The sequence below is a fragment of the Palaemon carinicauda genome, chromosome 19 (assembly GCF_036898095.1).
Source record: "Palaemon carinicauda isolate YSFRI2023 chromosome 19, ASM3689809v2, whole genome shotgun sequence".
Classification (NCBI taxonomy): domain Eukaryota; kingdom Metazoa; phylum Arthropoda; class Malacostraca; order Decapoda; family Palaemonidae; genus Palaemon; species Palaemon carinicauda.
This window is the reverse complement of record NC_090743.1, coordinates 8,330,357-8,345,549: the sequence shown is the minus strand read 5'-3', so window position 1 is coordinate 8,345,549 and position 15,193 is coordinate 8,330,357. Positions and strand designations below refer to the sequence as shown.

Below are 15,193 nucleotides of genomic sequence, written 5' to 3'. Positions count from 1 at the left end.
TTATTATTTATCCCCTGCACGGGCATACTTTTATTTCTGACTTCCATAGCCTGACTAACATATTGGACAACTTCGGTTGATGATTCTAACTTCCTTAATCTTCTTCCACTGCTTCTAAACTAATTCTTTAGAGATGAACCTATGCTCTTGTATTACCTGTCTCACTGCACAAAACACAAAACCTGATATTTTCCTTCCTGATGCTATAAATTTCTTTTAAATCTATAATATTCAACCTTGTCTTCGGTTCTTTTACTGCTTCTTTAGTCTTACATTCATCTATGTAACCTCTTCTGTTATTACTATTTACAAATATCAGGTTAGACTTCCGTGTTCTTTCCTTCCATTTTTCTTTCAATTTCATTTACCATTTCTATTTAATTTTTTATTGAGTTCTTGCTTTTTATACTTTCTTTCTTCTTCCATTTTTATATCCTATTTTTGGCATATTTCTAACAGACTTCTTCCCCAGCATTCGCCATATGGTTTTCTTATTTGGTCTTCCACTATTTCTTTGACTAACCGTTTATCATCTGGTGTAATGATGTTATGAAACAGCATCACTATTTTATACTCAGTTCTATTTTCAACTGGCCATATTCTTGTTTTCGCTCTTAACCCCCAATAAGGAAATGTTGCAAACAGTCCAGTCATCCCTTTACGAAAGTCAGTAGTAGTAGTAGTAGTAGTAGTAGTAGTAGTAGTAGTAGTAGGGATTCAGTTGTCCGTTAGCTCCGACCGTCTATTTGAATCACAGGGAAGAAGACACTATCGGTCTACCCAGCTGATTACAAGGCCGAGTGACCTTGGTAATGGTAATCTCGTGACGACAGAGGTGTCATTCAAGAACCATGTCAACAATAAACTCTCTCAAATCCCTCATACAAAGAAACCCATATTCAGAAGACATTGCAAGATATGTGGCCGTCGTTGCAGATTTCGTACAAACACATCCCAGAACTAGTTTCTATGGCGCAGGAGCCGTTGTCATTACTGTGCTTTCTTGTGCTTTCGGGAAAGATGTGAAACAAAGGTACGTTTCAAATTGTGTAATTCTCTTTCATAAGTTATTTTGCCCGCGTATTAAATGGAAAAAGGAAATTCACAATATGAAGTATTAATTGTTTGTCATTCAAACTGTGTCGACAGAAAATACCGTCACTACACCTGATTCCACAAATATACTCTAATACAGTATGACTTTGTTATAAAGCAACTCATTAAAGAAACCTTTAACTAAAGACTCGAGGCGTTCAGGAAATTTTCTTTTAGAACTACCACTATAGGAATATCGGTTTAGCACACAGCAGCTTAATACATAGACAGGACCATTTTCTCAAATGACATCATAGAAAACGTGGTTTTCTTGTTGAGGCTATGAATATGAAATACAATGATACTCAATCATAATTACGTTAAGATTTCAATTATGTACATGTACTCGTTAACTAGTGTTGCATCGGTACTTCATTGTTTTCAGTATTAATGTACCATACATCAACCTTAGTATTTAGTGCCGTTTACCAATGAAGCTATAGGCTACTATTTACCAGTATCTTAAAAGTTTTATTTATGCCAACGTGCACATATCTACCTATCATTACTCAAATTTGGGACGCGCTGATAAGAGATTAAACATAAGATAAAGAGAAAATATCTTATAAATAACAAGATACTCTATAAACTAATAAATATTTCCAAAATAACGCAAGAAATGAATAATTAAAGCCATAGTTTTGTTTGCCAATTTCGTACACTAAGAAAGGCCTTTTTGCTGAGACTGATATCCACGTTAAGTGTAGGAAAAAACCTCGTTTGGAAACAAATTGGTAATTTTGCCATAATGGATCATATAAAGGTGTATTTTTTAACTATATTCTATAATAATAATAATAATAATAATAATAATAATAATAATAATAATAATAATAATAATAATAATAATAATAATAATAATAAGAAGAATAATAATAATAATAATAATAACTGTAATTTTTCTAAATTCACTAAAAGGATGCCATTCGACATTTGAATAAATTCAGAAAGTTATGCCCCAGTCTAAATGATTACTTCATTACATCTAATATTCTTCTTTGCCTTTCTTGGTAATCTATAAAGTATCGGACTATCACGCTATCACCTTCAAAAGATAACGTATCCCAGATTTAAACCCGCTACACACGAGCTCGCGGTTTGAAATCGTAGGTTAGATTTCCGTTTGTCAATGAGCATGTCTTCACACGAGCGGTTATTTTCCGTGCGGTTTGTTTGCATCAGGGAACTGAATACTAGCCATTCGGTGTTTGTTAGAGATGGAGGACGTGAAGAAATAAGTGGTCCTTGGGTATATAATAAACAGGGTCGAAAAAGAAGCAACTAGCGTAAATGGTGGACCCACCCTAAAAACATAATAATAATCAATATTAATAATCATGATATTATTATGAATAATAATAATAATAATAATAATAATAATAATAATAATAATAATAATAATAATAATAATAACAACTACCACAATAATAATAATAATAATAATAATAATAATAATAATAATAATAATAATAATGATCATAATAACAACTACCACAATAATAATAATAATAATAATAATAATAATAATAATAATAATAATAATAATAATAACAACAACAAATATCTCAGCAACAATCACCCTCATTTCTTTTAACTTCACGGGATCAACGCAAAACTGATCGATTCCCCACCCTCAGCTCACTCTCTCTCTCTCTCTCTCTCTCTCTCTCTCTCTCTCTCTCTCTCTCTCTCTCTCTCTCTCTCTCTCTCTCTCTCTCTCTCCTCTCTGTCGATCGCTATTTAAACTGAGGAGAAGTTATCTTACGTAACATAAGAAAAGGAAAGCAATCACTTGTATAATCATGATCTTATTTCGTTTAGTGTACCTCTGCTAGTACAGTGAATAATAATAATAATAATAATAATAATAATAATAATAATAATAATAATAATAATAAAAACAACAACAACAATAATATTAATAATAATAATAATAATAATAATAATAATAAGAAGAAGAAGAAGAAGAAGAAGAAGAAGAAGAAGAAGAAGAAGAAAATAATAATAATAAAAACAACAATAACAACAACAACAACAATAATAGAAATAATAATAATAATAATAAGAAGAAGAAGAAGAAGAAGACAAATCATATTGATCACTCAAAAATAGCAGCAGAAGAGTAACGTCTGCCTTTGCAACATGTGAACCACTGTGACTACCGCACGCACACGGGGGAAACGTCTCGTCTGAAGGGCGCCATAAACTTCTCAAGTATTTAGCAGTGCATGTGGTTTGCAAATCACTATCGTCCGGATATTTTCCGCAGCAGGTTAAGGGCCAAACTGATCTATATTGATTTCTAAACAGCACAATTTCAAACCACTCGTGTGAAGCGGGCCGTACCTATTCTTATCATTCCCTTGTCTATATACTATATAACAAAATTGCTCTCTCTCTCTCTCTCTCTCTCTCTCTCTCTCTCTCTCTCTCTCTCTCTCTCTCTCTCTCTCTCTCTCTCTCATTACAAGTTTCCTCCATGTGTAACGCGTCATCAAAGACATTGTGAAGGAATGAAAATTCCATTTTTTTTCCAATTAATGATAATCTTCATGAAGGTCAAATTACATTTTCAAAAACTGGAGATCATTTCAAATCTGCTCTCATCATTGTTTTGTCTATTTTCAAATATCCGTTTCCTATGAAAATTTATTGCAACATAAAGGTTTATTTTGAATTAATTGACTAATAAGTAGCAGTTTATCATTACCGACGACGACATTTAATTCCTATCACAAAGGGCTTTTAAGTATTTTTCCAGCTCCTCTACCTTCTATAAATACAGCTCTATAAATAAAACGACTTTTCTCTGTTCGTCGCGATTTAAAGCTCAGACCTTAGTCTTGATTCATTCCGAAACATGTGCAACACGGCCTCGAAGACCCCAATTACTATATACATTTGTGTCTTGAAAAAAAAAATTGGGCAACCATGACAAGACATACAAGTGTAAATTGAAAACTGACAAGCGATTGAAACTATTATATATGTCGTGGACAGCACATGGGTGACCATACATGGCACATAAAACACAAGACTTCATGGGATGCATATATTGCAGTGGAAGCACGTCAGTAGCAGAAATGTGCGTCAACGCCCTATACAGCTCCTTGAGGTAGGCATCCACGGGAAACTTCTCACACCGATTACTCAAAGGCGACTTCTGCCACCCAGCAATACTCTGGACACCCGAACCTGAACTACCAGATAACACAAGAGAAGACAGCCCACTGCCAAGATATTGTATAGGCCAGACACCACCTCTAGCTGCCCTTCAATATTATTAAAACAGAAAATTATACGGGCAATTAAGACACCTTGACCCTTTAGGAGCCAGCGATCGTATTGGGATTGCATACAAGTTGATATTTGGGATCAAGACATCTCCACCCTGCAAAATGCCTCTGAACAAAGCAGACTACACAGCTAGCAAGCAGAAATTACAAGTAAACTGGGAGAAGCTCCAGGGCAGAACAACACAGCATTTCGGGTGGCACGAAAACCCGAAGGCTTAGCATAATCGGGGTTGCGAGAGTCCGAGGGTTCAACGCAACGGGAAACCAAAGACTTCTTGTTACGAGAGCCCGAAGGCTCAACGTAACCAGTGTTGCGAGAACCCTAGAGCTCAGCACAAATGGAACCCAAAGGTTCCGGGCCGCGAGAACACAAAGGCTCAACATGACGAGGACACAAAGGTACCATGTTATGAGAGCCCGAAGGCTCAACGTAACCTGAACCCGAATGTCCTGTGTTACAAGAACCCGAAGGCTTAACTTAACCAGGCCCGAAGGCACAGAGTCCCACAACACAGAGGATTCAACGAGACCAGGACCCGATGGTCATGGTTTGCGGGAGCCCTTAGGGTTAACACTACGGAAACCTGAAGGCCCGGGGTCACACAAGCCCAATGCGTGACCATCACGAGATCCCGAAGGGACATCATGACTTGAACCCAAGGGTTCAAAGAGGCGTTTCATTACTGCTGGGGGAGGAGCACGCCCAGGGTGAAGAGGGGTCAGAATCTCCACCACCCGACGAACCTATGAAGGGGAACGTCTAGCAGAAACCACTCAAGGGGGAGATTGCTCAAGCTCGGAACTCCTCTCCGGAGGGGAGAGGATTGTTCTCCAGAAGGAAACATCACTTAGCACAAAGCCCTGCCCCAGCCCTTAGGGGAGAAGAGTAGGTGTAAGAAGTCAGTACCGTCCCTTGACCTACAAGGTTGATCTAGAGTAACCAGAGCTGTGCTGGTACTCAGACGTTCCCAAGAGAGGACCGGCGGAGGAGCAGCTTCGGGAGGAGATTGGGGGATAGAAGAAGACCGCGATTTCTTCAACTTTGAGGCCTACAAGATCTTACATGGATTCAACCAAGACCACCTTGAAAGAGAGTGCAGCATTTGTGGCAACTCTATGTTTAAGCACTAACACCTGGGGCCACAGCATGAAGCTACAAGGGCAGCAGCAACCATTGCCAAAGAATTCTTCTTCATAGCAGGGATGACGAATCCCTGGATCAGTCCAAGTCAGGGAGCAGTAGAAGCCCCTCTGTAAATGCTTCAGGTCCATATTGGTAAATGATTGAAATCACCCAGATCTGCACGACTACAAGTTCTCGTATTAACCACTTGGTTAATCGTGTAGTGCTCTACCAAGTAACTGCGTTTGAGATCAAAAGAGGAACAAGCTAAGCTTTGGCATGGGTCTAATTACCTTATTCAGGTATCAAAGGACCAAAGTTGAGGTAAATTACCAAAGTAATGGTAGCACCCATTCAAAAGATCATTGTTGATCATTTCAGGTGTTTTGTAAGACCACGACTTGCGTCAAAGATGCCTTTGGTTGATCTATTTTCCTTATTGTACTTCCCACTATAAACCATGTAATGAAGCCATGTATTGTCAATTGAAATTTTGTAGAAAAGTTTGCCTTGCTTTCATCACACAACCTTTTGAAATATTTTGCTATGACAACCTTGCACCTTGTTTTGAATTCTCACTGTTCAAAAATTCCAATCTGGCAAACTGTAGCATTGACTTAAAGAAAAAAACGATACAGCAGAGAATTTTTGCTCAATCTGTACACTGCTTAAATATGGGACAAATGAATGGGATGAAACCATCTCCACCTCTCCCTTTCATCCATATAAAAGATTGCTGCACGTTCATTTTTTATAAGAAATTAATTCGAAACCACAGCCTAATCGATTCACTGTTCAGCTAAATTATATGTACATTACGGCCATGCATATTAAGGTAATATCTGATTAACAAAGCGCGATTATGATCACTATACATTTTTAACATCAAAATAATTTGCTTTTTAAGGATTTCAAACAAACTGTAGTAATAAGTCTTTAGGATGGGCCTAAAATCGTTCTCAATGCACGACTGGCAATGATTGAATGGCACAGGTAAAATCAAAATGACATATCTGGTACCAACAGATGATTCTGACCGTAAAATGAAATGAAAGGCCTTTGTAACCGCCATATTGGTCTCCTCCATCCCTAGGTTACTGTTTTATTACAGGTTGCGTTGTTAAAAATGCCAAACATTTAAATGATAGGGTAACCCAACGGACCCCCAGTTGCTGATGCATCATAAGAAAGAAACACCCAAGGAAAATTGTCTATTTAACAAAATTGGTTCTAAATTAAGCTGTAACACATTATGAATAACAAAAATACACATAGAATATTCCTCATTTACAGAATCTTCGTCTGGATCAACAGCAAATCTGACAAGATCAAGGGCTCGAAATATAACGAGTATCGCGAGAAGTTAGTTGCTCCTCTAAGAGACCTTGAGTCTCACGATCCAGAGCTTAGGAAAGAAAAAAGCATCAAGATTTTAGAAATTGGTGTGGGATGTGGTAAGCACAAATGTTGATTTTCATTACTAGTTATTCATAACAAGCATAGGCCTAGTTTATGAAATGAGCAGGAAGCCCATAAAATTACTTAGCAATCCTTCACTGAATAGGAAAAATTTGAAAAACAAAACTATTATTTGGAATTGGTTTTATCATGGGAAGGTCTACGAGATGGGAAAAACATAATATCCTTATCACGCCCTTTCTTAAAGAAATCCTAGTTAATTGTAACAAAATATGGTTGGGTTTAACCTAGGCGGTAACGAAATACATGTCTTATGAATATTATTGGATTTAGCCTAGGAGAAGGAGGCAATTTACTATTTAAGGTATTTTTTATAGTAACAACTCAAGTTAGTGACTAATATCAGGCACAAATAGACTATCACATTATAGGAGGGTTCATTTTATATGGAAAAATAATTATAAAATAAGGTCTTAAACTAGATGTTTTGCTTATTGATGATCTAAAACGTTTACTAAAATTTCAGTAGCATTACAAGTCTGTAAGGAAAATTTTGTGTTTTACAATAGCATGCAATCATATGATAACTCGGGGTATATCATGTTAATTACAGGTAGCAACTTCAAGAATTACCCTAAGGGCTCTCAACTGGTTTTAGTCGATCCTAATCCACACTTTGCCAAGCAATTCACTGAGAAGCTGACAGGAGACTTCAAGATAAAACCAGAAGATATCATTGTGTCAACAGGTGTGTATAGAAGTATGTCTATATATATATATATATATATATATATATATATATATATATATATATATATATATATATATATATATATATATATATATTACTTTGGGTTGACATATTTGGTAACTAGACATTCATATAACAATCATCTCGATTACAGGAGTTAATTCCATCATGAATTATCTATAATTCTAACTATTTTTCTTTTCCATAATCATTGCCTTACCATTCCCGTGCTCGGGCCTCTGGCCTAAATTTTATAATCTAGTCAAATTTCTTTTTCAGTAGAAGTAAACTCCCTTAGCTAACAATCCTGTAGTTCAGAACTGTAGGCTACATGAGTTTTTAGTTCTGTAGAAACATACGATTTACGTTTTGAATCCAATTTTACTGATTTTTCAAGTTTAGAATATCTAATACTATGTTTTAGGCAATACAATTTTTACTGCCTATAGGGGAAGAAATGGACATGGTACCAGACGCGAGTGTGGATGCAGTAGTTGTGTCCTTGGTGCTTTGCAGCGTCAGTGACATTGCCAAAGTTACACAGCAAGTGTACAGGGTCTTAGTGCCTGTAAGTATACAAAAGGATTGTGTACTAAGGTTTTCTTTCTTTCAGAAACATTACGCCACAAATTCAGTTTCTCAGCTTTCTATCCATATCTATTTTTAATAGTTTCGGTGCTATTTTCATAAAAATTGTTAGCTTCATTTTCAAGAGTACATTGTTTACTTGGAAGTTTACAAACTTAGATGAAAAAAAAAATCAACTGCCTTTAAAGCCACTAATGATTAGTGTACAGTTCTTCCAAGGCTAATACAAACGTTTTACCTATAAACCCTTATTTTATAAAAAATCAATGTGGTTTTTTTCATGTGTAATGCTACCAATATTCTGAACATAATGTATCATAATGTATTTGATATAAGAACAGGACCATTTCCACATTACTATTTCCCACGAGAGGAGTTTCTCTAGAATTCTATAATCCTTTTTTTTTCTCTACGGCAGGGTGGAAAATTTCTCTTCATGGAACACATACGTGAATGGGACACAAAGAAATACAGAGCACGTCGTTTCATCCAGTCTCTTCTGACGGTAACCAGAATATGGCCTTTCCTCTTCGAGGGTTGCAGCCTCAACCGAGATCCGCTCCCAATCATAAAAGGAGCTGGGTTCTCGCGAGTAGAGGAAGAGTACTTCTATGCACCGATTCTTTATACTGTTTTCAAATTATGCTCTCCTCATGTCATTGGTGTGGCCACAAAGTGAAGGTGATGAAGTTCTGTTGATTCTTTGTCGTTAAGATGTTTCAAAATTGGTAATATTCATGTTATAAACGGACACTCAGGATTAATTTTGGGGTGCTTTAGGTTTAAGTAAAGTTGCTGTAAAAACTGTTGTTTCTATCATATAGGTCTAATAACAATTACCATTGTTTCTTGTGATTTTCTTTCAAGATTGCTCGTATTTCCTTTTCCCATATAACAATGACTTCAGAAGTATCTTGCAATATCTTTGTTACGTGTATACTGGTTGCCATTAAAATTATTTGGCAAGTTATCATGTGGCAACATTTTGTATTTACTATTAGAGAGTTTTTTACACAATCTTCTAGTTTTGTAAGTCTCAATCTTCATTCAGAGCATAGTGATAAGTGTCTTAAACTCTCAGGAAATGCAGCTAGAGAATAATTTCGGAAACCTTTGACTGACAGCTTGGAAGTTTAAGTTCTCATGGTACTGCTAACACCTTGCAAATTCATTTAAAATCTGCCTCCCATTTTTGCACTAAACCGCAGACTAAATTTCAAGCCCATTAATCTGAATGTGTAAGAATCTTCTAGAATATTCAAATCGCCATCTCAACTAAATATACACTAAATAATATGAATTGAATCTTTTATTATTCCTCATTTCCCCGTTTCATAAACCTTCCCAGGCAACTAATGCTATTGATGGAGATTTGAACCAATTGAAACCAAAATAATTTGCACTAATTTACTCAAAGAATAATCAAGTGTATTAGCCAATAGTTTCAATATTACTACGCATGACTCTTCTTTTGCCTAGACATAAGTCTTCCATAAACCAGCAATAAGTAACTTAAACTTGCTATGTAAAGGTGTGGAGGGCATAACAAAAAATGTGACTATTTCTGCCAGCTTATTTCAACCTTGCGGTAATTTGCACTAACGGCGGGGTTTGTGAATTACCACAATAAAAATATCACCTTGGGGTTGTAGTAGCCTATTAGAAATGTTGTAATGATTATGTATCAAACATAATACTTATCTTAACATAAAATGTTAAGGGTAAAAGGAGAGACAAAGCAAACAAAGCATAGCTTTGTAAAGTTGACTTACTGATTTAAGCTAAGCAATATCAAACCACAACATCCACTTAGCAGCCAAAGAAATCGAAACATACCAGAATGCCATGTAGGTTTGATATAAAATGATAAACTATGCAGTACTGAAGCCGTAACAATTTGCTAAGAGAGGAAATTCAGATCACAAAGGTCTAGCCATCACACCAAATTCTGTAAGCAAGCAGGTCCCTTTGTAACGAGTGTTGGGAGGAAGTCAAAATATCACGTGACCCAGCGACGATTAGTGACAGCTGCCATTTTGGAAAACGCCAGCGAAGGGGTAAATAAAAAGGATGAGTAGCGGCAATGCAAATTACGGGCCGATCAAGGGAAAGGCCCGTGCCAACAAGAAGTGTTGGTTTAATACAAACCGACCGACCGCAATGCAAGGAGAGTCTACCAGAGATTGAATCCCAACAAGGATGTCCAGCTGATCACCACCTGACCCAGCCTGGGGTCTTGAGTACAGCATCTTGCCCAATCTCCTTGGTTTGATGGAGAGATTTTAGAGAAGAAGAGAGGAAAAGATATAAAGAAAGAAAGTGGGATCCTTAAAAACTGAAAGTACATGGGTAGAATACAAAACAGATATGTGCCAATACACCTACCTACTAAGAAGGGAAAAAGGTGAATGCTCTAAGAGAAAGATTCGCGAAGCAGCAACAGACATAAATAAGTAATATCGTCTCCTAAATGGTACCGTATAATGAGAAATGTAAATAAAAAAAGGCTATCAGAGGGGTACAGTAACCAGGAACTAGCAAATAATTTTCTAGTATTCCTTAAAAATAAAATAGAAAATACAACAAGGTTATTTGTAAATATTCAAAACCAGATTAATGCTATACCAGATACAGAGATAAAATTAACGAGATTTAACAACATAACACAAGATATCATCAGGATTATCAAGAGAGCGAAGAAAACTAACTGTGCGATCTATCCTATGCTAATATCTGAAGTAACTGGAGAAAGAAACTTTTCTAGCCTAGCCAAAATAATTATGAGAATAGAAAATGCAACCATCGATGAGTGTAAGTTGAATTAGAAAATGGCTTTAGCCACTCTGGTTCTCAAAAGTGCTCTGGATTATCATGTATTAAACTCATATAAACTTATTTCGAATCTATCCTTGTTTCAAGTGCTAGAATATATACGTACGAGTTTAACTAGTCAGTCACTTAGAAGAAATAGAAGCTTGGCCAGACAACCATTCTGTTTACAGAAAATTATACTCTACGGAGACAGCCATCTGTTCTGTTGTAAATGATATGCTGGAAATCATGGATGAAAATAAATGTGGTATTTTAATATTACCCGATCTTAGTGCTGCTTTTTATACAGTTGTGCATGAACTGCTACTAAATGATCTGTGGTCCACCGGTGTTGAAGATCAAGCTTTCAAATATCTGACAGACTACTTGATGACAGAAATTACTATGTGCAAATTGGAAACTCTTACCATATGAACATTGAGACAGAGGGCTACCTCAGGGGAGTGTGCTGAGCCCAATCTTATTCTGAATCTATACTATTGGTTTATCGAAAATACTACAAAGGCATGGTGTGAAGTTCAAACTATTTGCGGATGATACACAATTTTACCTCTCCATAACTGATATAGACGACACTTCTGAACCTCTATAAGAGAATCCTTGATAGTGTTAGGGAATGTATGAAAATCAAACAACTAAAATTAAATTAAAATAAAACTGAGTTTATGGTGGTGGGAAAGAAAAAATGTGCAAGAAACTTGGGTGATATTCAAATAAACATAAATAACGACTCGGTCCCGATATCTAATAAAGTTCTTGACCTAGGCGTATCTCGACTGTAAGTTCTCTCTCAATGGTCAAATAAATAATGTAGTAAATATTGTTGGTTATCATCTCAGAAACATTGCTTTTATAAAAAAAAAGTACCCGGATGAATATTCAGTAAAGAACTTGTAATAAACTGTGTAATTGACTACTGTAACTCCATCTATTACAATTTACCAAAAGTACAACTTAAAAAATTACAAAAGATAATAAACAGATTAGCAAGACTGATAAAAGTTGTCCCACCTACAGAAAGGATCACTCCTATGCTAATTTATTTACATTGACTGCCAATTAAAACGAAAACTGAATATAAAATATGTACAATAACCAAGTTATCAGAACCGGTCGACCAAAATATCTAAGAGAATTGCTACATATTGTGCAGCCAACAAACCGTGTTGAAACGAGAATAGTTACAGATGGTTTCAAACAATTGGAAACTAGATATACAGTATGTCTACTGCAGGATCTAGATCCTTTAAATATGCGGCCCGAAGACTACGCAATAAGCTCCCACGAGACATCCGAATGATTGAAGATATTGAGGCTTTCAAGAGGAAACTGAAGACTTTCTTATTCTGTGAGTGCTTCGACAGTGACGATTTAACAGGAAGTGAGCAATACGCGATGTGAAATGTTGAATGCTCTCGAACGAACATGATACAACGACTGCAGAGGTCCTGGCTTTGGTTTGCATCAATATTTCAACACCCTAGATTAATGCTAACATTATTTAATCACTTCAATTTTGCATTGAATACCTTTCATATCATTCGGCTCTTCAAGTCTTCTAATTCTTGTCTCTTCATACGCAACCTTCTTAGAATCTCAATTCACTTTAGTTTCTATCACTAATCATCATCATCTCACCCTTTTACTCTGGATAAGATAGTTTCATTTTTATTCTGGTCAGAATATGATTATGATAGCTTAAAATTACTTTAATACTCCTGCAGTACTTATAGGACACACCTTCAATTTTCTTAATTATCTCTTTTCTCTAGACTAATCTTTCTGAACCGTCACCGTTATAAGCCAGAAAAAACTCAAATCAATCAATCACTGTTATAATTGTTCTTTTTTTACTTTTCTTTATGATATGCCATTAAAATTTACCTTTTCCAGTCAAAGAATTATCGTTCTTGGCTCTCGATAGACGCTTTTTCATTTCTTCTTACAACACATTTTAATTTTTAGGCAACGGCAAACAGCATTTAGGTATACTATGAAATTTCTTCGTCAGGATTACCTAAATAAATGGCGCTTTAACTTTAACAGCCTTATTTCAATATACCACCAAAATCTGATCCTTAACTTTATAACTCAACATATATATTACAACTCTATACCCTAAGGATTCTTCCTTCCTTGCCACACATTACTACATTCCATTTCACTTGACATAAAAAGTCTCTTATCTTTATCTAAACCTATATTCTATTTACACTTTCCAAACAATATTCTCCGTCAAATTTTTGCTACGGTGGTCATTCTATAAATCAATGGTTGTAAGGGAGTCACCATGACTAAAGTTTCTATAACAATTGTGATTCGAATATCAAAATAAAAACAGCTTCCAGTCAAATTCAGTCCGTGCTTATTCTTCGATAATTAAAGAATGACTTCAAAATGGAATAAAAATAACTTCATGAAAATAAATAGATGAAATGGTTCAATATTCACATTATTTTCTCAGTACTTTTTATCAGGGCAGGATTTTACATTTAGGACAAGAATGGCTGCTTTCTCTGTACTTGTTTAAGTCCTCCTTTCCTTGTCCTCATTTCGAAGGACTACTTTTTGTTCGGCTTTCTACTGCAGCCCCAACCCCGTATTTAAGGACTCGTTTTGTTGCGATACATTCCGTACAAAAGGTCAAATGAATATGGTTAACATGGCTTCGTTGTCTCTCTATTAAGGTATCTGTAGTAAGGCTACTGTACTGGCATTTTTAAACAAGTTATATCGATGGAACTTATATTCAAGAGATCTTCACCTTGATCAGATTTATCAGATTATACAAACGACCTAATCTTAGAATAAACAGTTTCCGGATTTGTTAAGAGTTCAGCTTGTTATTACTACTTTCATTTAAAAAAAAAAAAAGACTAAAACTAATGGACTTTAAAATAGCAAGTGCTTATTTGAATTTGTAAATTCCTGATGACTTTAAACCAAAAGGGTCGGAATATCCATAGTACAGTATATATAAATTCAACAACACAATCTCCACAATATAGGCTATATAAATTCAACAACAGGTAATCTCCATAGTATATATAAATGCAACAACAGGTAATCTCCATAGTATATATAAATTCAACAACAGGTAATCTCCACAGTATATACAAATTCAATAACAGATAACTTATCTAGACATCTACTTAGTTCACGGATTTTCCAGTAAAGCGACAATACTTTATATATACAATACTTGAAAACTTGATGATCTCAACCAAGACAATACTTGAATAAAAAAGGTGTTCATGAATAATGTACAGAGATATGATTCACTTCATATTTAATTCTCCAATTTTCAGATAATCACAATAGCTATGTGACATCCCAAAAAGTAACTTTGATTAATAACAAAGGGTTTTTTATCCAAATGATTAGCCTAAGCAAAAATAGAGGAAACATCGGGAGTACACGTTTAAAATTCTGAAAATAAATATCTTATGTATATATCTAAAAAACAACGATAAATAAATGGTACCTTGTCAATGGTTATCTAATAAAGAAAATGAGAAAAAAAATTTCCTGGTGGTAAAACCTTCAGTGACAATATTTCAAAAAGTCCTTAAAGCAAAACAAACTGCTTGAAAAACTAATTCGATGTCATTAGTCACCTAAACACCAAGCAAGATTTGAGAGGTTCATGCTCTTCAATGTCCAAAGTACCAAGCAAGAATTAAGGATTATTACCCACGAATGTATAAGTACCAGACAAGTCTCAAGAGGGATTCGTAGTTATCATAAAATCCTAAGTATCAATCAAGCCTTTAAAAAGTAGAGTAACCACTCAATGTCTTGAACGACTTTTAATTAAAACTCCATATACTTCATAGTCCATTACTGTAAGAAAACCATTTCAGAGAGAGAGAGAGAGAGAGAGAGAGAGAGAGAGAGAGAGAGAGAGAGAGAGAGAGAGAGAGAGAGATTGATTGATTTAAAGTTTTCAGGCATCCTGACATCTAAGGTCATTGACGCCGAGAGAGAGAGAGAGAGAGAGAGAGAGAGAGAGAGAGAGAGAGAGAGAGAGAGAGAGAGAGATTTATTGATTTATAGTTTTCAGGCATCCTGACATCTAAGGTCATTGAC

At 35.5% G+C, this 15,193-nt stretch overlaps 2 protein-coding genes across 3 annotated transcripts in view; one reads left to right on the top strand and one right to left on the bottom strand.

Annotated features, from left to right (window-relative positions):
• Positions 1–15,193, bottom strand: part of LOC137658428 (TBC1 domain family member 19) — a 92,949-nt gene that overhangs the window by 59,516 nt on the left and 18,240 nt on the right. The gene's annotated exons all lie outside the window — the stretch shown is intronic.
• Positions 763–9,722, top strand: LOC137658423 (thiol S-methyltransferase TMT1A-like). The gene is made up of 5 exons (XM_068393126.1): positions 763–1,033; positions 6,808–6,968; positions 7,547–7,681; positions 8,134–8,252; positions 8,691–9,722. The coding sequence occupies exons 1-5, from the start codon at positions 852–854 to the stop codon at positions 8,949–8,951; spliced, it is 858 nt and encodes a 285-aa protein (XP_068249227.1). The 5' UTR covers positions 763–851; the 3' UTR covers positions 8,952–9,722.